The sequence below is a fragment of the Lissotriton helveticus genome, chromosome 3_1 (genome assembly GCF_964261635.1).
Source record: "Lissotriton helveticus chromosome 3_1, aLisHel1.1, whole genome shotgun sequence".
NCBI lineage: Eukaryota > Metazoa > Chordata > Amphibia > Caudata > Salamandridae > Lissotriton > Lissotriton helveticus.
The window spans coordinates 1,929,811,340-1,929,833,469 of NC_136061.1; the positions used below are offsets into that span (position 1 = coordinate 1,929,811,340).

Sequence of the window (22,130 nt, forward strand, 5' to 3'; positions counted from 1 at the left end):
CTTCACCATGTTATTACACAGCATCCATCTTGTGGCTATTACGCATGCGCACCCTTTCCCTCCAAATCATAATTACGTCACGTGAGTGTGACTAACGCATGCGCAGAAGCAATATTCTAAACGGCGGCCATTTTTAGAAACCTAAATTAATCGTATTAGTAAAACACATAGGCAAACATCACTAAGATACACGTACATTCAAAAATAAAGGGAAGTTAGTACAACATACAAATTTTGTTACCGGGTTATGACAGATTCGAGGTTCATGACTCAAGCAAGTTGCGTAACATGCAAATTCTTGCTCTATCAATCCCCTCTTTGATGATATTTACTATCATCACAAACAAAAATGGAATCAGATGCCAACTTTTCTCACACCTTGTGCATCTCAATCTCTTCCAACAGGCGATTCAATTTCTCTTTCACATCTTTATCATGGTGAGAATTTTTCACCTTTTTGTAAATCTGATTATTCATCTCTTCCAATTCAAGCTCATCCACACTCCGCTTCACACCCCTTCCATCCACCGTGTACTTCTTTGTGTGTTTGCGACATTTGCAACAGATGAATATGAGGAGTATGAGGAGACCTATCACTCCAATTGGCATCAGTACCTTAAACAATAAACTTCTACCTAAATTAGCAAACCAATGACCTACATTGGAGAGACCATCTACAAGTCTCTTCCAGGCACTGTCAACCTCCAGTGGTTTGAGTTCCTTTTCCAAATTAGTAATGTTTTTCACATATCTTTTGATCTGTACACTTTTGTCCGGTATGTAAGTGCAACAATGTTGCGCCTTCAGCATCCGGCAGACTCCGCCCTCTTTTGCTAATAGTGTCTAGCGCAAGTCTGTTCTGCAAAACCATTGATCTGATCGCAACCATTTCGGTATTGACCAGCAGGAATCCATGAGCTGTGTCAGTAGACAACACATCCACTATTGTGGATAATTTGCAAATTCTGTGAGTGTTCAGAACCACTCCCACTCCATGTATCGGTGCACTAAAAATACTACCCATTATTTTACCTACGCTTTCTCTTCTACTACGCACTAAGCCATTAGTGTTTTCACTGCTTCCAGCAATTTCTTTCACATGGTATATTTTCGGGAAAACAATGCCAAAGTAGCAGCTTCCATACCAGTGATCCGGCAATTTGAAATAAGCCTTGTTTCCACATAAATAATAAATTCCGGGAAACACAGGTTCTGACCCATTTTTGAAACCCCAACCTCCAATTACCTTGTAATTGTGTTCACATTGACTGGAACCAATGAAAATTTTATTATAATAACTAGTCTTCTCGCGATGAAGACAAAGTTTCCCTTTCCTTTCGAAATCCAGCAACAGAGCAGGACCACTCCCACCATTTGAGGTGCCTTCCATATTTTCAGCCCATTTAGGAGTTTTCTGTCTCTTGTCATTTGCCTTTCTTTGGAAACTCTCCCTTCTTTTCTCTGCCATGTTTAAAAATATCTTTTCTTGTTCATGTAATGAACAGGTCAAGTTGTCTCTGTGTGCTTCATTTAAGTCTATAGTACCTATAGTCAGAAAGTATTCTCCCATATAACGTGTAACGTCACTTTTGGTATGTACAGGATTCAGATTTCCACGTATATAGGAAGTTCAGAAAATATCACGTCTGAATTAGAATAGTAGTACTGTAACGGTCCTCTTTTGTAAAATAAACTAGCTAAAATGCTACAGGAAATTCCATAGGTCAGAGGTAGGTGATGATAAGTCACGCCTTCAGCTACAGAAATAGGTAGCTTCATGCAGACATAGCAGTCTTCTATTTCCATAGTTTCTACATAGTGCACTAAAAGATTAGCGAAAACATTTAACTGTGTCTGGTTTCTAACTCCATGATAATGTAGTCCTTCCTCATCTGATGCTTCTAAGTCTCGTTTTGTTTGTCTGAGTGCTTTTTCACGTCTTTCTACACTTCGTGGTGTCAGTTCTTCAGTGTCAGTGGTCACAGTCTGAGTAGGGTAAATATTAGTATTTCTGCTTAACATAAAAGGAATGAAAACTGTTAGTCCTATCCAAATTATTATCCCTATAGCTATACTACATATACATACTTTGCAGCATGTTTTGCAACAACTGCGTCTAGGCCTTCCATTCACGTTTGAATCAGACATTTTCGTTCAGAAGAAGATTTCTCAACCCCTCTCCGTAACTTTGCACAGTTAGCTTACTTTGTGCAACTTCAGGTTAATTCGTCTTCCTCTTCTGTGGACTGATCAGCAATCGGTTCTCCGTCACTTTCGTCAGTTAAATCAAGATCCTCAAAATCCTCCAAAATTAAAAATGTCCATTCAGGATCTTGGTATTTCTCGTTCATTCTTTTTATTCGATCACTCCTTCTTTTGGAGCTTCCTCCAGCTTGTTCTGTAATTCGAGGGCTTTTCCTTCTTTCTGCAAGTTTTTCTTCTACTGTTTATTCTCAGTCTCAGTTTCTTAATAAATCCCGGTTCAATATTTTTCTTTTTCCTGAGTCTTTTAGCTGGCACTGTGATTTGGCTTTCTTCTAATACCCTTTTATTTTCGTTTGTTTGTGGCACTTCTGTCTCTTCCCTTCCTATCTGACTAATCCCAGGTCTTGTATCTATTTCTTCTGCCTGGTTACTAAGCTGGCCTGGTTCAGGTGAATTTTGATTTTGGCTTTCGAATGTCTGTTTCTGTGTCCTGAACACGTTCTTCTAGTTCTATCTGATCCTGTTCAAGCACTTCGATCTCTTGATTTTCTTCTGCTCGAACTTTTGTACTAGTTCTAGTCTGTCCCTTTTCAATTTCAGGAGTCGGTGGAGGAGTATCGATCACTTGTTCTGTCCCTGTCTGACCTCCCTCTTCGTCCTCAGATTTGATGTGAATCTCAATGATCTGAGGGTCTTCGCCTGTGCCTATCTCGTCCTCTCTATTCCACTCTCTATCTTCTTGGTTCCGTTCTCCTGTTCTGATTGGGTCCTCCGTTAGGTCGATTATGGGTATCCAATCATCTTGGCTGGTGCTCGGTTGTTCGTCATCAGCTACTTCAGGACCAACATCTGCAGACCCCTCAGCTGGACAACCTTCAGCTCCAGGTTCCTCGTCTGGAACTACTTTCTGTGTATGGCTGGCATGGATTCACTTGGGAACGCCTGCACACTTCACTGCTGTCGTGGTCACCAGTATTATCTGGCGTTTTTCTCCCCACCTTGATTCAAGGCAACTCGAACGAGTATTCTTCTTGATTCTAACCCAGTCACCAGGAACCAATTTGTGAACTGGAGTTGTCGGGTTGGCGACGGCGTCTTCCCCAATCTGGCGAGAGATAGAACGCACTTGGTCACCCAGTTGCTTGCAGTATTCAAGTACCAAATCATCAGAAATGCTTAACAGTTTGTATCCTGGTACCCATGCTTGTCTCATCACTCTTCCCATTAGGATTTCATGGGGGCTCAAGCCTGTTTTCCGATCTGGAATACTTCTGAGTCCCATCAGGACAAGAGGCAAAGCAGTAATCCAATTCATGCCAGTAGAGTCACACATTTTTGCTAATCTCGATTTTATAGTGCCATTTATTTGTTCTACTACTCCAGAAGCCTCTGGACGATGTGCACAGTGCAGCTTTTGTGTGATTCCAAATGCTTTACAGAGCTGAGCCAGTATCTCATTCTGAAAATGTCCGCCTCTATCTGATTCAATCATGACTGGAACCCCGAACCTAGGTATCAACTCTTTCAGTAACAGTTTGGCTACCGTCATGGCATCATTCTGTGGGGCAGGGTAAGCCTCCACCCATTTTGAAAACAGGCAGACAATGACATATCTTTTTCCCTCACAACGAGGCATGGTGATGAAGTCAATTTGAATTCTTACAAAGGGACCTCCTGATCTGCCAATTTTTCCTAGTTCAACTACTGTTCTTTTACCAGCGTTGAACTGTTGGCATGTCAGGCACCTCTGGCAGAGTGATTCTGCTACCTTCCTGAACTTCGGATTAAACCAGGTCTGTTGAAACACCAGAACCATGGCATCCCTACCAGTGTGTGAACTTCCATGTATTAATCTTGCCATAGTGGAGAGCAGGTGTCTAGGTAACACAGGCATACCCTTTGGGCCCACAATGACACCATCCTCACTCCTTGGTCGACAACCAAGTTCCTTCCACTTCTCTTTCTCTTCCCAAGGCACAGCATGCTGCCATTCTCTCACTTCATCCCAGGTAGGTACCTCTTCAAACATCATAAGTTGGCAGCTGTTTCCAGTCTCTCCCAGTCTGATATTTATTGTCATGCGGTCCATAGCACATTGTTTTGCCACTCGGTCAGCAAAATCATTTCCCAAAGATACAGCGTCAAGGCCTCTTTTATGGGCAACACATTTGACTACTGCCAATTCTTTTGGTAATTGGATAGCTTCCAGTAAATTTTGTACAACCCCTCCATTCCGGATGGGAGTACCTGATGAAGTCAGGAATTCTCTTTGTAGCCATAATTGGCCAAAGTCATGCACAACCCCATAACAGTACTGACTGTCAGTATACACTGTTATTTTTTTGTCCTTCCCCAATTTGCAAGCTCTTATCAATGCTATCTATTCGGCTACTTGTGCAGACTTTACTCCAAATAAACATGATGCTTCTTTAATGCTGGTTAAAGAGACTACAGCATAGGCAGCGCTTAGGCCTACAAGTTCGTGTCTCATACATAAGCCATCCACAAACCATTGCTCATCATGTTCAGGCAAAGGTGTTTCTTTAATGTCTGGGCGGGGTTTAGTTCTGAATTCTGTCAGGTCAATGCAGTCATGCTCGTTTGCTCCTTGGTCTTCTACAACCATTGAGTCAGGGAGTAGGGTGGCTGGGTTCAGTATATTACATCGAGTAATAACTACATTTGCAGCACCCACGAGAATCCTCTCGTATTTAGTCAGCCGACTAGGGGTGAGATACTGGGTCTTTGTTCGAGTCAGTAAAATTACAACTGCATGTGGAACATACACAGTTACAGGATGTCCCTTTACAATGGATTCACTCTGCTCTAAGCTCGTGCAAGTGGCAGCTACTGCTTTCAGACATCCAGGTAATCCAGCAGCCACTGGATCCAAAGTGGCAGAAAAATATGCCACTGGGCGTCTAATCAACCCATGCTCCTGGGTTAAGACTGACAATGCACAATTGTCTTGTGTGTCACAGAACAAGGCAAACTCCTTAGAATAGTCAGGCATTCCTAAAGCAGGAGCTGTACACAGGCAGTCTCGTAATTTAGTGAATGCTGTTAAGCTTTCATCATCCCATTCAACTGGATCCTTTGCTCCTTTCTTGGTCATATTTATCAAAGGCTTTGCTAGGACTGCGAATCCCACAATCCATTGCCTGCAGTATCCTACAACCTCAAGAAACATTCTGATCTCTTTCTGAGTACTGGGTAACTGCATCTTTTGAATTATACTGACTCTCTCTGAAGTGACTTTTCTGATGCCTTTTTCTATCTGGTGCCCCAGATATTTCACTGATTTGGAACAGAACTGCAATTTCTCAGGGGCCACTTTATGTCCCTTTTCACCTAGGTGATTCAGCAAGGCAATGGTGTCAATCACACAATCCCTATGACTTTTAGATGCCACCAAAAGGTCATCTATATATTGTACCAAAACAGACTTTCCAGGTAAGACTAAAGATTCGAGGCACTTTTTCAGGATCTGATTAAAGATAGAGGGGCTTTCTGTGTACCCTTGGGGGACCCTGTTCCAAACGTACACGTGACTGTTGAAAGCAAATGAGAAAAGAAATTTGCTATCTGGATGCAATGGGATCGAAAAGAATGCATGACATAGGTCAATCACGGTAAACCACTCAGCATCCCAGGGAATCTGATATAAGATCACTGCGGGGTTCGGGACAATAGGACAGCAAGGAACAACGATCTTGTTTACCTTTCTCAGGTCCTGCACTACTCTGTACTTGCCACTAGGTTTCTTGATTCCAATTATTGGAGCATTACAAGGGCTGCTCATCACTTCTTGTATGATGTTTGCTTCTAGTAATTTCTGTATTTCAATGGCAACTCCTGCTCTCACTTCGGCACTCATTCTGTAAGGCTTGGTATTGGGTTAAACTGCATTTTCTTTCATGGCTATTTTTATGGGATCTACATTTGCCATTAATCCTACATCCTTTCCAGTAAAGTCCCATACTTCTGATTTCACTGTCTTTTGAAGTTCTTCGGGTATGTCTTGTACAGTCAGTCGTTTAATCTCTGAGTCAGGTCTGATTAACATTAATTTATAGATGCCATCTTCATCTGGGGTCTGAATTTCGACGCCTTTTGGTGTGCAAAAGATAGTACAGTTCCTTTTGCACAACAAATCACGTCCCAGTAAGTTTACGGGACTGGTGTCACAAACGACAAATCTATGCATTTCTTTGAAGTTCCCTATTGAAATCTCCATGGGCTCAGTAACTGGGGTACTAATCAATTGATTAGATACACCTACTACCTGGATTGCTTCTCCTGAGAGGGGTAGGTTTGTAACGTCCGCTGTTCTCGCAGTAGAACGGGTAGCACCAGTGTCCAACAGAAAGGTGACATCATTTCCATCAACCTTTCCTTCAATGTATGGCCCTGACTGGTCTACCGGCAAGGAGGCGCCAAGTACACACTCCTTGTCCTCCCCTCTCAGGCCCCGTCAGTACTCGTCGTCACAGAGAAAAGTGTCATTTAATAAATACTGCGAAGTTGCTGCATTTCTGTTCTCATTACCTCCCCAGATTTCTATGTCGTCACCCTGCGGTGATTTTCCCTTAAAACTAGGTTTTGGCGCTCGGGGCACTTGGATTGTTTTTACCTGCTGCTGGGTCTTTCTTGGTCTTTCATTCTGCATCTGTGAAATTAAATCAGGGGTTTGGGTATTATTATTCTGTAAATACGGACACTCGTCTCGCCAATGTCCAATTTCCCCGCACTGGTGGCAAGGAAATTTCTTTTTTGCTGCTTCTTTGCTCATTTTTACTTTTGGCTTTCCCCCACCCCCAGGGCCTTGATTTTGGGTACCTTTACTCAATTTACTGAATTGCTTTTCCTGTTGTTCTGCGAGCTTTACCTGTGCCCACATCACTTTTTCCTTGAGGGCCTTTTTCTTATCTGCCATCTCGTCCTCACAGTATTTTGCATACCGTAGGACCTCGTCTATTTTCTTGGACTGCCAACAGATTTTGTTATCTTTGATCCACTGACAAATTTCGGGTCTTAAACCGTTTACAAACCTGTAAATGAAGTGGGTCATGTCCTTCATCTCGATGTTATCTATACCGCTATACGTTTTAAACACCTGTAACAGTCTTTCATAAAAGGAGTGCACAGTCTCGTCCCTTTCCTGCGTGGTTCGATCTATTTTTGTCCAATCAGTTTCCTTTGCGGGCACTTTTAGCTTCAAATGTTGTATCACTTGATCATATTTTCTCATCACTTCTTTAGAGGGTTCTCCTGTTCTAGAGTCCCTCGGGTATTCCTCATTAGGCCATGCTATGGCTATTTTACACTCGGTCCATAAGTCTACCGGAACTACGATGTCAAAGAACCCATCCAAATCTTTCCACAGGCATTTCTGAACCTTTACAAACCTTTCCACCTGCCTGTACCAGTCCACAGGCTTCTCTCGTAATTTTGGGAAATCATTTGTAAAAGACACAATATCCTGTCTGGACCATGGGACATGTACATATTTTCCACCTGGCACTTCACGCATAGGACACAACTGCTCTGGTTTATCAGCTTCTTTCAGAACAGACTGAGGAGTTACTTGTTTAGATCTAGCCTCATCTTTCTTCTTGGCCCACCTGGCTTTCCACCTGTCCACATCTCCCCATTTCTGTAATACTGTCAATAACTCTTTGACCTGTGCCTTCTTCCCTGACATGTTCAGGTTTTCCAGATCCTTGTCTGAGAAATCTGCTCTGTACGGCTTTTGCAAAGGCTTTGATTTCGAGATATCTATTCCCATACTAGCTGCAGTGTCAGTTAGCTTTTCATGGAGTACTCTGGCATTTCGAGTGAGGCTCTTGCAAATAAACAGCTCTTCTTCTGTGTAGGTAGCTAATCGATCTAATCCTACATTTCCTGCCATTAGTTCTTCTATTTCTACTCTCAGTTTGTAGAGATCTAGAGGTTTTGACTGAAGTCTGTTTTTCTAATTCTCGACTCCATCTCTCAATTTCTTCAGGAGTTACTACTGTGACACTCTTAGTACCCGAAGTTGATTCCATTTGAATCTCCCTCACATTAAAAGGATTGTCTTTTCTGCATCCTTTTTCCTGGTTCCCTATTGGGCAGATCCATTAGCGACACTTCAGACTCACATTCACTTGTTAAGTCGTCTATAATTAAGGGCTCTGATCTCGGTTGGGCTACAACTGGGGTAATGACTGGAGTTCTTGGACTTTCCTGTCGGTCCCCATACAAGGGAACCACTGGTCCAATAGTAACCGGAATTGTTAAAGAATCAGGGCTTGCATTTAATTGTGAAATCCTCTGAACTATTTCAGCTCTCTGTTTAGCTAGTGCTTCTCGTTCTCTGTCCTCCAATATCCTTTCGACGGAATTGTCGTATAATACTTGTGGGGTTAAGGTTGGAGCACAACTCGGGGCAGTGGGAGGTGTTTCTCTGGGTCTTTCACCATAACTAGGTCTTGGGTGCAAAATACCTGTACCTAGGGATCGTGGTTCTTCCTCATATGGAGGGTTTAGGAACGGTATTCCTGAACCGGATGGTCTTGCCTCACCTTCGTAGGGAGATCTAGAGCAAAAGTCTCTTTCACGGGAGTATCTTGCGTCCCCACTAACTGGCATTCTTGGATAAATATCCCTTGCATCTACGGGACCTAAACTCTCGGTATAGGGAGGCATGAAGCAACCCCCTCCCACACTGGCAGATCTAGCCTCTTCCTGGGGCTGAGGTCTTCGAGAATTATCCCCTTCACTAGAAGGTCGGTGTCCTTCATTATAAGGAGGTGGACTTCTTAAAAACAGGTCATCTAACAATTCATCATCCGACACTCCAGTAGGCACCCAATGCTTACACTTTTCGGTCTTCTTTTCCCCTGCAGGAGGACCCCCTGCTGGCATCATTGGAAACAGTCCTTCTACAATCCTATTCGGTCTCCACTGTTTCATCTTTTTGTCACGGGTCTCTTGTTTCAGTTTCGGATAAAATTTTGTTAACCCTTTATCCATTCGCGGCTTATCCCTTTCAAAAGCTTCAATCTCCCACAATTCTAGTGCTTCATACTGCGTTAATCTAGGTCTGGGATGTAAGTCATTCATTCGGGTCCTCAAATTAAATAAAATTCTGCCATTAAATGTACCGTCTAACGGAAAAGCCAATACTCCGTCATCCTTGGTGTACTCCACCCAATTTTCCAACCATACGCAGGTATGGTACCCTTTGTCAAACAGCATGAAAGATGCGGGAGTATTTGGTGGCGGAATGACAACACCTTCTCTGGTTCTAATCAGTTTGTCCTTTTTGAAGTAATTCTTTACTTTCTTTACAAAGGACACTTTTCTTTTATTTCCGTACATAATGTCATTTTTAACACCTTTCCACTGATCGTCCTCAAATCCCATATGCCGAGGATCAGGTCTAGTATGCGGTCTGTACGAATGCCACATAAGACTTCTGCGAGCGGCTGTGTTTACAAGTCACTCCCAATCCTAGTGCGTTTCTTATTTTCGTGTGACCAATGAAATGCACGAATTCAAATATTCTCGACCAATGGGTGCGCGGCCTTTCGCGAGACAGGTTCTCACGCTTCAGCACTCACCCCTCCTTTACAATTCCAGCTCCGCTACACACCCGCTGCGTCTACCAATCCCAGCGCTGCACGGAGTGACGTCAGAGCAGCTTCGCGACTGACTCCCTCCTTTACAAGGTAACGGAAACTTTATTTCTTTCTAAAGTGCTAGTGCTTGGTTATTTTACAACGAATACACATTCGCCACTGTGTCTAGACAGGAAAGATTTCTTTCACTGCAAGTAAACTACTTCCATTTACTTTTCACACACTATGGGTAGATCTCTTCTGCCTACCCTTCACACAAGCATTGGGGAACCTGCTACTTCCCTAGACTCATCCACCTTTCTGGGATATATCCAAGTCTAAAGTTTCACCAGCGAGCCCCTTTGCTTTCACCCAAGCTCCGATGAACCTGCTACTTTTCCGGTGTGACCCTCACTAGGTTATGCCACAATAGGAATTTTGCCAACGAACCTCGTTGCTAACATTTATTCAAACATACATTCAGAAAAAACCCTAGTTAGTGCTTCCAGTTCTACCTAACCTGCACTAACCTTCCTGGAGTAAGTGACCTCAAAGCAAGTGGATTCTCTTCACCACTCGCTATTCAATTCCCCGGGGATTCCTGACAACACTGAAGACGTTTTACTAACGAATGGATAAATACATATAACAGTATAATAACAAGAATAACAATTTTAAAACATTTCATAATTTTTCAAAGCAAAGCATTTCACGTGAGTGATCAGTTCACCTAAAATCTTTACTCTTTTAGCAGCAAAAGTTCTTTCTCAACTAGCAGCATCCAACTTATCTAGCTTAACTAGTCCTACCTAACTTTAACTAGTCCCTAACCATTACCTCTGCTACCAGAAATACTGATAGAGATCGGGGGTCACCTGACCAATAATTTCACCATATAGTTTTCGGGCCCATAAATTTCAATTCACCATATACATTAATCAGGTGACCTCACAATCTACCATCAGCACCCTGATTCCTTCCTGTTGTATTCTAGTGTACCCGACTTACCATCCACCGTTACGGGTACCTATGACCACAATGGATCTGGGAGCTAGCTGTGAAGAAAGGCAGGCAAAATACAAAACCCAACTTTAAAATACCTTTGATTTTCATAAAATGACCACGGACAACTGGAAAGTTTAAAGGTTTTATCTAGTAATCAATATCTGCGAGCATTAGGTTTACAGTTAAAAGGCAATTGATAATCAAGATAACAAAAAACACATAACCATACAAGAATAGTGTAAGGGTAATCATTTAAGTTTGTAAATAGAGTGACAGGGAACACGCTAAGTAGACTTAAACTGAACTTCAAGAATAGACATCTATAAATGAGCAAGCTATTCGCATGTACTAGAATTATACTATTGGGACATACGTCATGGAAATGAGTGGAAATTTAGGAATCGTATACATCTATCAAAAAGGGGTAAGAGTGAAACACGCTAATATTCTAATATGATTATTTCGAGAATGGAATTCAGGAGAAAATTATAAACCACATTTATAATTCATAGACAGTATGGAAATAATGTGCTCTAAAAGGGTAGGGTAACATAGGAACATGCTATGAAAATTCAATGCAATAGGTTTTCATAGGGTAGATTTTGCGGAAAGCATGGAAAATATACCATGTGCGAGGTATGTCTTTATTGAAGCAAAGACAGGAAAAATAGAAAGGTGCAATATAGAGTTTCAGCCCTATCTATATATTTACCTAGAATGGTGTGAAAACCAACCCTGGCCACGGATCAGTCAAGGACAGGAAATACCCCAAGGAATAGCAGTCATCAATGGGACAGCAGGTGCAGAATGGACAACCCAGGACAGGACAGGAAACCCAGATTAGGATCAGGACAGGACCACCAAGGCACGACCAGCACCCGCAGTTCAGAAGCAACGCCTGCGCTCCACCCTCTCTGCAGCTATCAGTCAGAACCCCGATTGGGTTAGCGAACTCCCCAGCAAAAGTGCTCCGCCAGCACTTAAGGTTTAGTAAAAACCTTTAAAAGTCTATGGTCAAATTCGGACAGAGTGCTCCGCAGCACCTCTGTATTCAGTCACCTATTGAATGCGTTGGGTCCGTGACAGGTCAGCTATTCAGACAAGTTGGACAAATTCTATAGCTAAACCTAGGCTAGATATACTATTTTCGGGTCAGTGTACCACCCCCCAATGTTGCAAAGTGTCAGAATCCCCAATTTCGATTGGTCCCAAAGTAGGCTAGGTTAACACACCAATCAGAACAGACTTTTCTAAGGCCTGATTTACATTCTAGGGTACCGCCTAGCCAGTTTAGGTTTCCCACAGACAAGTAACACAGAATACAATGGAGAGTTCACAATGTAGCAAGTTAGGAACACAATTTCTCCATCCTCCTGGGTCAGAGGTGGTTTTCTCAGGAGCATCTTGTCTGTGGCTGCCAGCTGGCTGAGTTCCACCGCTCAAGGCTATTGCTCCCTGGGCTGCGCGGTCATGCGCAGAAGAGACCTTCAAGATGGCTTTCGACCCATTCGGACCCCCCGTTTATCACGGTACATGAAAAGTAAGCGAAAACAAATTAGAACATAGAAATAAATGAATAAACTACATAACATGATTGAGTACTTATGCCTTATCACTATAAAAATATACTATGCAGTTATGGTTTAGTGCAATACACAATAACACGAGAGCATCTGCACAAGCTTCACCATGTTATTACACAGCATCCATCTTGTGGCTATTACGCATGCGCACCCTTTCCCTCCAAATCATAATTACGTCACGTCACGTGAGTGTGACTAACGCATGCGCAGAAGCAATATTCTAAACGGCGGCCATTTTTAGAAACATAAATTAATCGTATTAGTAAAACACATAGGCAAGCATCACTAAGATACACGTACATTCAAAAATAAAGGGAAATTAGTACAACATACAAATTTTGTTACCGGGTTATGACAGATTCGAGGTTCATGACTCAAGCAAGTTGCGTAACATGCAAATTCTTGCTCTATCACTATGACCCAGGAGAGAATATTTAATGGAAGCATATAGACACTTGGAAGACACGGCATGTTATAAAAAGTACAACCAAAAACAGCTGAAAGAGGTCAAATAGACATTCAAACAAGTTCTGATGAAATGGAAAAGAGTTGGGCTCATCTCAAATGATGAATTTCTGTTCTTGAGTAACGAATTCCCAGTGACACAGGTCATATATTTCATCCCCAAGATCCACAAAAAAGTCTCCCTCGTTCCGGGTAGACCTATTATCTCAGCCAAAGGTGGACTATTAGAATTTGTAACAACACTGCCCACTTACATAAGAGACACAGCTCATTATTTAAGTAAACTAAATGATGTTCCCTGGTCTGACAATTACATTTTGATCATTTATATACTAGACTTAATCCCACTGATGGACTCAAAGCAGTAGAGTTGTATTTGAGTAAGTGAGCCATCAACCAATACAAGCATAATGCTGTGATTTTAGATATGTCTACATAACTATTTCATGTTTCCCTTTGACAGAGGGAAGGAATGCCTTCAGTGCAAGTCAGATCGCCTGAGGCTCTAGAAGGTTGATATGGAGCCTGGACTCCGCCGGAGACCAGAGGCCTCTGATCTCCGCCTCTCCCATGTGTTCCCCCCCATACCAGGAGGTACGCGTCAGTCACTACTGTGTGCTCCGGTTGAGGAAGGGAGAGGGATCTGCCCTGGACCCAATGTCGGTTTGTGAGCCACCAATGTACTGGAACTTCAGGTCCCACTGAGGAGCCCGCATAGGCCATCTGGCATGAGTGACTAGTAGGATGCAGGAGGCCATGAGGCCCAGCAGCCTCAGGGCCATCCTGACCGAAACCCAGGATAGAGGCCGAAATAGCGGAATCATAGCCTGAATATCTTGGACTCGCCGTTCAGGAGAATAGGCCCGAAACTGCGTCGTATCCAGAACCGCAAAGATGAAGAGGAGCTTCTGAGGGGGAATCCGGTGCGACTTCAGCACAATGATGGAGAACCCCAACAAATGCAGGAGATCGGCCGTAATCTGGAGGTGGGAGACTACTGTCTGGGGCGAGCCCGCCTTCAACAGCCAGTCGTTGAGATAGGGGAAGACTGGAACCCCTGATTGTGAGAGTGCCATCTTTCTTCCACTGGTATGCCCCCACTTTTTTCTGAACTGCTGATGTGCTTTGACTGAGTGTGCCCTGGGCTCCTGCCAACCAGGTACCCAGGGCTGGTGTTTCTTCCTTAAAACTGTGTTGAAACTAAAACCCAATTGGCATCTCTGGCCACCTGTCAGCCCCTACTAAATGGTACCCTAGGCACCCAGAGCATGGTGACCAGAGAAGACCCCTGAGGGCTGCAGCACTTACTGTGCTACCCTCAGGGTCCCTATACCCCGACGCCCACACACGGCCTTGGTGCAGAACTAAACAAAGAGTCGACATGGCACACATCCCTGTCTGCCAGGCCCACAGAACCTACTGCCCTGGCAAACCTAAGTCACCCCTCTAGCTGGGTGCCCTATGCCAGAGGTGTGGGCACAGGTGCATGAGTCCCGTGCCCCTACAGTTCCCAGGCCAATTCCTGGGCACTGTAAGTACAGTGATGCCATTAAGAGTATATGGTTCTGGGAGGTTGTCATTACGAACTTCACAGCACCATAATGGCTACACTGAAGACTGACAAGTTTGGTACCAAACTTCTCAGCACATTAAACCTGCACTGATGCCAGTGTGGGATTTAATGTAAAATGCACCAGAGGGCATCTTAGAGATGCCCCCTGAAAACCTAACCTACAATCCACGCCTGGGCTGAGTGGCTGCCACGCAGCAGACATGTTGCTGGACCCCTGGGTGGAGAGCCCCCCGCTCTCCTGGGCATGCAACAATGCACATCCTGGGCCAGGTGCTAGGTCTCCTCCCCCAGGATGGGCAGGGTGAATCTTCAAAGGCATGCCGCCTCTGTGAGGTTCTCCAGACCATTTGCTGTACTCAGCAACTGGCGCCCACCTGTTCTAACCCCCTCTCTGGCGGGAAGACTGGCGGGGAAACCCTACGTCAAGAAGGGGGGTGTGCCAGCCTGTGCCAACCCCACCCCTCAGGTGGGAGAGGCGAGGTGAAGCACGACCTCGGGCTGCAGCCATCTTGAAGATGGGGAGCCCTGTCCAATCACAGCTATGCTCCTGCCCCCCTCCCACAGGAGAGGAGCAGGCTTGGGGCTGTACCCACCCCAGGACAGGGACCTATTGGTCCCTGCCCTTGCCCTACCTGTAACGCCCATAAATTTAGTATTTAGGGGCACCCTGAACCTTCCTTCGGCAGATCCTGATAGGAAAAGAAGAAAGAAGATCAAAAAGAAGACCTGCCGTGCAGCTGCTAACAGGACGACAACAACTGACTTGTCCCCAGTCCTACCGGCCTGTCGACACTGGAACCTGCTCCTGCCTAAACCCCGGTGACTCCAGCAGACCGCAACCTTGGGACACCCAGAGGACCGGTCTGCCTTGACCCTCTTGAAGATTGGGACTCCCATCAGCAGAGGCTCTGCTGCAACAACCCCCCTATTGCCAGCAGGAAGCTCCGGACCAGCCCACTCTGCACCCGCCGAGCCCGACCTGTGCCCAAGTGATCCAAGACCATGAAGACATCCCCCAGGCGACTGGGACCCGAAGCCAGTGCCCAAAGACCCTCCTCGACGAACCAGACGCCGCCTGCAGACTCGGAACCCGGGGCCCAACCGTGACCAGCTGAGGCTAAGCTTCCCGACACCTAAAGACACCCCTGCACCCGACCCCCCCCCTGTGCCTTCCTTTGGTTACCTATCTGTGCTCCTAGATCCCAACTTACCTCTCGAAGTGGTGGTCGCCACTGAAGCGTCTCCGTCCCAGAGCCTGCAGCCTTTGTTAGTTTGTTACCTTTTCCATTGAACAACATTGAGCGCCCAACGTCTCAAAAGCACCCTGCACCCAGCTGCCCGAGTGCCGCTGGCCGTGCCACCTTTGCCCTATTCTACTACCCCCCTTGCCCTGAGCAAGTAACCAGGAGCCCAGCTCCCACAGCCGCGTGGCCTGTTAGTCAGCAGCCACCAACCGGAGGCCCCCTGCCCCTCATTGGATAACATTGGGCCTAACTACCTCTGCACCCGGCCGCCCCTGTGCCGCTGAGGGTGAACCAACTGTACCTACCTGACCCTGGGGGACCCCTGAGTCTATGCCCAGAACCTTAACTTCACCAGTCGAGTACTCACCTGGAAACCTGTAACTCACTTACCTGCCATTGGATAACATTGACTGGTTTGACTCGAAAAATCTTCTAAGTGCCTACTTTTGACAACTTCAAATATTCATATAAAATCAACCGAATTCCGAAGTACTCACCTGTGATCAGGAGAGAAGCCAGTACTGTACCTCGTAGCCCAGTACTGAACCGCAAAAGTAATCCTTATCGGGTTTACTAGTTACCTGTATTTTCTCCATAGGAATCCATGGTCTGCTTTTCTATGAAATTTCTTCTGTCTACTTTTGAAAACTAGAAATATTCTTTAAAAATCATACGAAATACTGAAACGTAATTACTTACCCGTTTTAAGTTGAGACCCCAGTGCTGGACCTAGGAGCCCAGTACTGGATTACAAAAGTAACAAGATCGTACTTTACCTGCAACCTGAATTCTCTCCCATTGGATAACAGTGCCAGATTTCTGTTTTCAATGCACCAATGAGTACGCCGTATGCAGAAATGTTACTGGTGTCTACCAAGCAATATAGTTTGCTGCAGATGTTGCACTGCCTCCTCTACCCACTAAGCACCATTTTCCCTAGAGTTGCACCGCCCTCTTCCTAATGAGACTGTTTATTCCTGATCTTTCATTTATTCTGTTGACCACCACCATACAGTCTTGGTTCTGCAATACTGTTTATGTTCAGTTCAAGGTTCAAACCTTGTTTTGTAATGCCGATTGCCGATTAAGCCAAGAGTGAACCCTGATGCTACACCGTTCCTGGTGCCAACCAAGTCTGTGGTCCTGCTGTGGGTTTGTGCTCACTGAATGTGTGTCCTCATGTAACGTAACTGGTGCTTTGTAAAGCGCTCTGATACCTGATTCGGGTCTAGTTCGCGCTATATAAAACTCTGCAACAAAAAAAAATAATAGTCAACCGTGGCACTGCAGTGCGCTAGTAATCCAGAGTCACCCTTCAACCTCAGGTTTTCCTGCACCTGATGCCTACTTGAGCCTCAGGTCAAATATGGTGCGTTACTATTTGCACACTGTGCCACAGGTTATGATTCTGTTTTCCTTCTGTTGCACACTGTGATTTGTCATCTTCGTTTGCCTAATTGATAAACGTAACCTTTTTTTTCATGCCAGGCACAGATTATTCCGTGAGCATTGTGTTTGTGTACAAGGAAACTACATCAAAGATTTAAATATTCTGGGAAGAGATCTTTCAAAAACAATAATCATTGATAACTCACCGCAAGCCTTTGCATACCAGGTAAGATGGATTTTCGGAGAGAGTGCTATGTTGGTGGGCTTTATGCATGTTTGTGTGTGTGTGTATATATATGTATATATATATATATATATATATATATATATATATATATATATAATTTTTTTTTTAATTGGAGCGTGACTCTGGGTCTTTAATATTTGCTCCACCTAGACTGGACTGCTAGTGGCGTACGTTTTATATGGAGGTCTTTGGAGCAGAGTCTGGGTTATTGTTTTCAGGCCTGCAGGACACAAGGACTGACACACTGGACTAGCCAGTGCTGTACATGTTTGGGATACCTGACCCTGTTAGTTCATACAGGGGTTTGGTAGTGTTTTGAATACTATGTTCTCAGCTCTTTGGTCTGGTAGTACTATGAATTCTAGGCTGGCAGCCTTCCAAGTACTGACCTGCATGTTAAGTAAACATACTTCTGAGAAAGTGTCTTACTATCTTTGCTAGTCATTTAATTAGGCTGGGTAGTCTTTAGTATGCACCTCCTATATGATGCTACACTGAGCTACGTTTGGTTTTGTATTGGTTTGCAGCCTCCAAGTGAGGACGTTGTGCTGTGTTTTGCTATTTATGCCAAATTTGTAGTCTTTTATCTGCAAAGTGTATATGCTGGAGCTGGCATCATCTAGGACTGGATCCTGGTGTAGTCAGTGCAGTGTATTTTGGGTTACACTTACGTAGGTGCTCACACATATCCATAGAACTATTTGTTGACTCCAGAGAACTTGAAAATAGGTAGTTCTTTCTATTGCCATCTAGTCATGTGGCCATTTGTACCAGTGTATGGACCAAGTTCTTGAACGTCTAGGTCAAAAAGTCTTTAGGTTGTATAAAGATTATTATAAGTGTATATCCTGGATTCACCTCAATCAGAAACTTACAGTAACAAAAAAGTCCTCCAAATGTGATTCTAGCCTTTACCTAGTAAATTGGGAGGAAAACCACAAAAGGCTATTTACCCACTACAGATTACACTAGCTGTGAAAGGAACTTAGTTAGTGGAGGAAACTGCCTTTAGCTCTCACTCAATCTGCTTACCCTGCTTTTTCAGAAGGGTGGTGTCGCCTCAGTGCTATTGGAGGTAACCAACTTGTCCCTAAATATATTTGGATACGTTGGTGCAAAGTGTCTTAAGTGAAATGTATAGAAAAAAGCCTGACTCCACAAAATCATTTTTATTAGCATAATAGGACCTATTAAGTCAGAAAATGATGCAAGTGTAGACCTCGTAATGAGTGTCCATAGTTATCAATGTTTTTTAAACCTGCCACTCATTTATTTAAAAAAAAAATGCACCCTGCGTAGTTTCTTTTAATATACTCACTGCCTCTAGTGCGTTTTCAGTGGTGTCCTGGAATAGTGATGTGCGCCTCGCTGGCAACCTGACATCATGGGTAATTGTAACACATGAGATTGTATACATAGGATGTAATATCTGACTCTACAGTCAGTATACTGTGACAAGTGTCAATAGTTTTGTAAGCTAGAGGAAGGAGAAACATCAGCTGCCATGTAGTCTAGAAGAAAGATGGAGTACGTGTCAGCAGCACAGTGGTTCATAGCCAACTCCCCAATAAACATGGTCGCCAGCAGTGCGGAGAGATCGAAGATCGATGTAACATCTATCAGATCAGTACAAGAGGGAAAGATGGGTCATCAGGGGGGGCAGGAATATCCCCAATGCTTGCTTGAAGTTAGCTATGATGCAGCAGGCAGAAACAGATATTGCCCTGCGAAGGCATGCATGGTTGAAGGTGTCTGGGTTTAAGCCTAAGGTGCAGGGAGCCGTCAATAGGCCCTTCACTGGGGGAAGACACCTTTTGAAACCTCAGTAGATGAAGCCCTGCAGAGCATGAAAATAAACAATACGACTGCAAAGTCAATAGGATCACTACAGTTCAGAAGAACTTTCAGGAGAACCTCTGCACCAAGGAGAAGACTAACCAGCAGAGTGGGAACCAAGACAAAAGCCAGACACCCTTCCTCCACTACCCAATTCCCACTGCAAGGCACCTCACCTTAATTCCCATGCACCAGCAAGCAAAGGAAGTGGTTTCGGTGGCGATAGAGGCAGAGCATCAGCCCCAAGAGGGGCCGGTCCCTCCAACAACAAACTCCGCACAGGGATCTTATTACATCTAACACCAGTCTGGGAAATGTTCTGAGAACTCCTTAACATCCAAACATCAAACCAAGACCAGCCAACTCCAAAGAACAAAGCCTCCTCAGCAGGTGGTCAAGGACCTATTGCGAAAACAAGCAATAGAGAGGATTTCATCAAAGGTAGAGTGTTCTTTCTAGTTCTGGTACCAAAACCAGCCAAAACTCTTAAGACCTACCTTAGATAGATACATCAAGAACCAAAAAATCAAAGTGACACCTCTTAAAGAGGTCATACCACACCTATGGAAAAGAAAATATATCTCAACCATAGATTGTAAGGAAAAATACCTATACAGTCCCACGTACGGCAAACACAAAAGACTCCTGAGACTTGTAGCAGATAAAGTGCTATACCAGTTCAAGGCATTAGCTTTCGACATAAAATCTGCACCAAGGATATTTACAAAATGCCTAGCGGCAGTAGCAAAACATCTATAGAAAAGGGGAATGCAAGTGTACCCTTATCTGGGCGACCGGTTAGACAAAGAAGGATCACTCAAGAGATTCTAGGAGAGCAGAACAATCATAATTCAGACCCTATATCACCTAGGGTGTGCCATAAGTTAAAAAAAAAATTAGCATCAACCCCACAGAAAGGAAAGACATTTCTGGGAGCATGACTAAATTCAAGCAAAAGCATTTCTCGATCAGAAGAGAATCAATGCACTAACCGACAAGATTCACCTTTACCAGAAGTGGCAAACTCGGAGTACAGTGCTGAAACTGTTTGGCATCGTGGCCTCTTGTATTCCCCTTATCCGCAACGCAGGATTGCACAGGAGACCACTACAGGAGTGACTTTAGTGACAGTGGCTACAGGCCGCCGAGAGGTGAGAAAATCTAATGGTTGTAACATAAAAAATGCCCAAGAAACTATAATGGTGGAGCGTATCAAACATCACGATGGGCAGACTCTTTCAAAACCAACTCCCTCAGTCACGATCACAACGGGTGCCTCACACTCCGGCTGGGGAGCTCGCATGAATGGGCTAAGGATCAGGTGGCATAGGGAGCTCTCTTGAAATGGCGAAGCACATAAACGTGCTGGAACTAGAGACAGTTTTTCTGTCATTGAAGTCCGTTCAGAAAGAGATCATGGGAAAACCCATGCTGGTGCAGACACTCACAGCAACCATGTTCTTCCTCAACAAACAGGGTGGGCACAGGACTCGACAAAACTGTCCACCCTAGTTCAGGTGCTATGGACATAGTCATTCAGGGGCCCTGAATCACAGTCACAATACACTTACCAGGTGTGCAGGCCAGAGGCTGACAGGCAAGCATCTCATATCAATGTGAACTGAAGCAAGAGGTGGTGGACAGGATATTCGAGAAGTTTGGAACACCAACAGTAGATCTCCAATGCCAAAATGACGAAACCAGTGATACAAAAGGGGGTGGTGATGGACGGAGCATCCGAACCAATCAAACGCTCACGCCCAGTCAACAGAGCAGGGTTTAATCCATCACCGTTCTTTAGCCCACTCTTCCACCCCAGTTCAGACATGGCCATATGCAAATCAGTCTGACCCTGTACCTCGTGGGAACAGTCCAGCCCGAACTGCCAAGCCATGCCTTCCCTGGACCGGAAACAAGCTTCCGAGGACCGGTTTCTGGCATTCCAGCCGTCTTCAGCCCGGCTTGCTTGAATCCAATGGCAAAGTGAGAAAGGGACTCACGTCTGAGCATACCCTGCCAACTTATGGCGAACAAAGTGGTACAAAAGGGGGTGGTGATGGACGGAGCATCTGAACCAATCAAACACTCGCACCCAGTCAACAGATCTGGGTTTAATCCATCACCGTTCTTTAGCCCACTCTGCCACCCTGTGCCTCTTTGTTCGCCATAAGATCCTTTCCGGGTTCTGTGCCCCGCCCCACCACAGAGACCGCTGCCCCACACCCAAAGACGCTGCCCCACACCCGCCCTCACGGCTCTGCTCTGCCCGAGCGGAATCGATTACTGGAAGAAGCAAGCCATGAGCTTACATGTTTGTGTGTGTAACTTGCTCCTCTCAGCCTCACTCTACTCTCATTCCTGCCCTCCTCTCCCGTGTCTTAGGCCCACCTCCGCTCACTCTCCTCCCTCTCGCCCGTCCCTCTTTCCTTTGCCTGCCTTCCTTCTCTTCCTTCCTCCTATTCAGCCCATTTCCTCCCTCACCTGTCTTTCCTTTCCCAGTACTTCTCTCCCACTCCTCTGGCGCTCCTCCCCAGCCCTCCTCGTCACCCCTTTCGCCTCTCAACTCTCTCTCCTTTCGAACCCTGCCACACTCCCTCCCCTTCTCCACGTCTCTCTTCTACTTTCCTCTCGTCTAATCGCCCTTTCCAGATGGACACATTGCATTTTCAGGCATCGGGCGATTAAATGATTTGCACCAATCACAGGATGCCTGAGCCGATACTCAAACCTGGTTCTCCATCTTGAAGGTAGGCTGCTCTGGCCATTATCCCACACCTGACTGCTGCTCAGTGGACTGTTTAATTCCTGCACTGGCTTCATGAAAGTCTTACAGCTGCAGTTTCAATTACCATGCTCTTTGCTTCTGTGTTTATTAAGCTTCTGCCACCACAATCTCCTCGTGCTGACCCCTCAGCCAACACAGTTTTTTGCACCTTTGCCTCCACTTAATATCCCTGTGCCACCCCCACCAAGCCACCC

General features: G+C 44.9%; 1 protein-coding gene across 1 annotated transcript in view; it reads left to right on the forward strand.

Moving 5' to 3' along the window:
• Positions 1-22,130, forward strand: part of CTDSPL2 (CTD small phosphatase like 2) — a 384,035-nt gene that overhangs the window by 280,931 nt on the left and 80,974 nt on the right. The window contains exon 11 of the mRNA XM_078682962.1: positions 17,168-17,294. Coding sequence (XP_078539088.1) covers positions 17,168-17,294 — 127 coding nt within the window. The remainder of the gene's footprint in view (positions 1-17,167; positions 17,295-22,130) is intronic.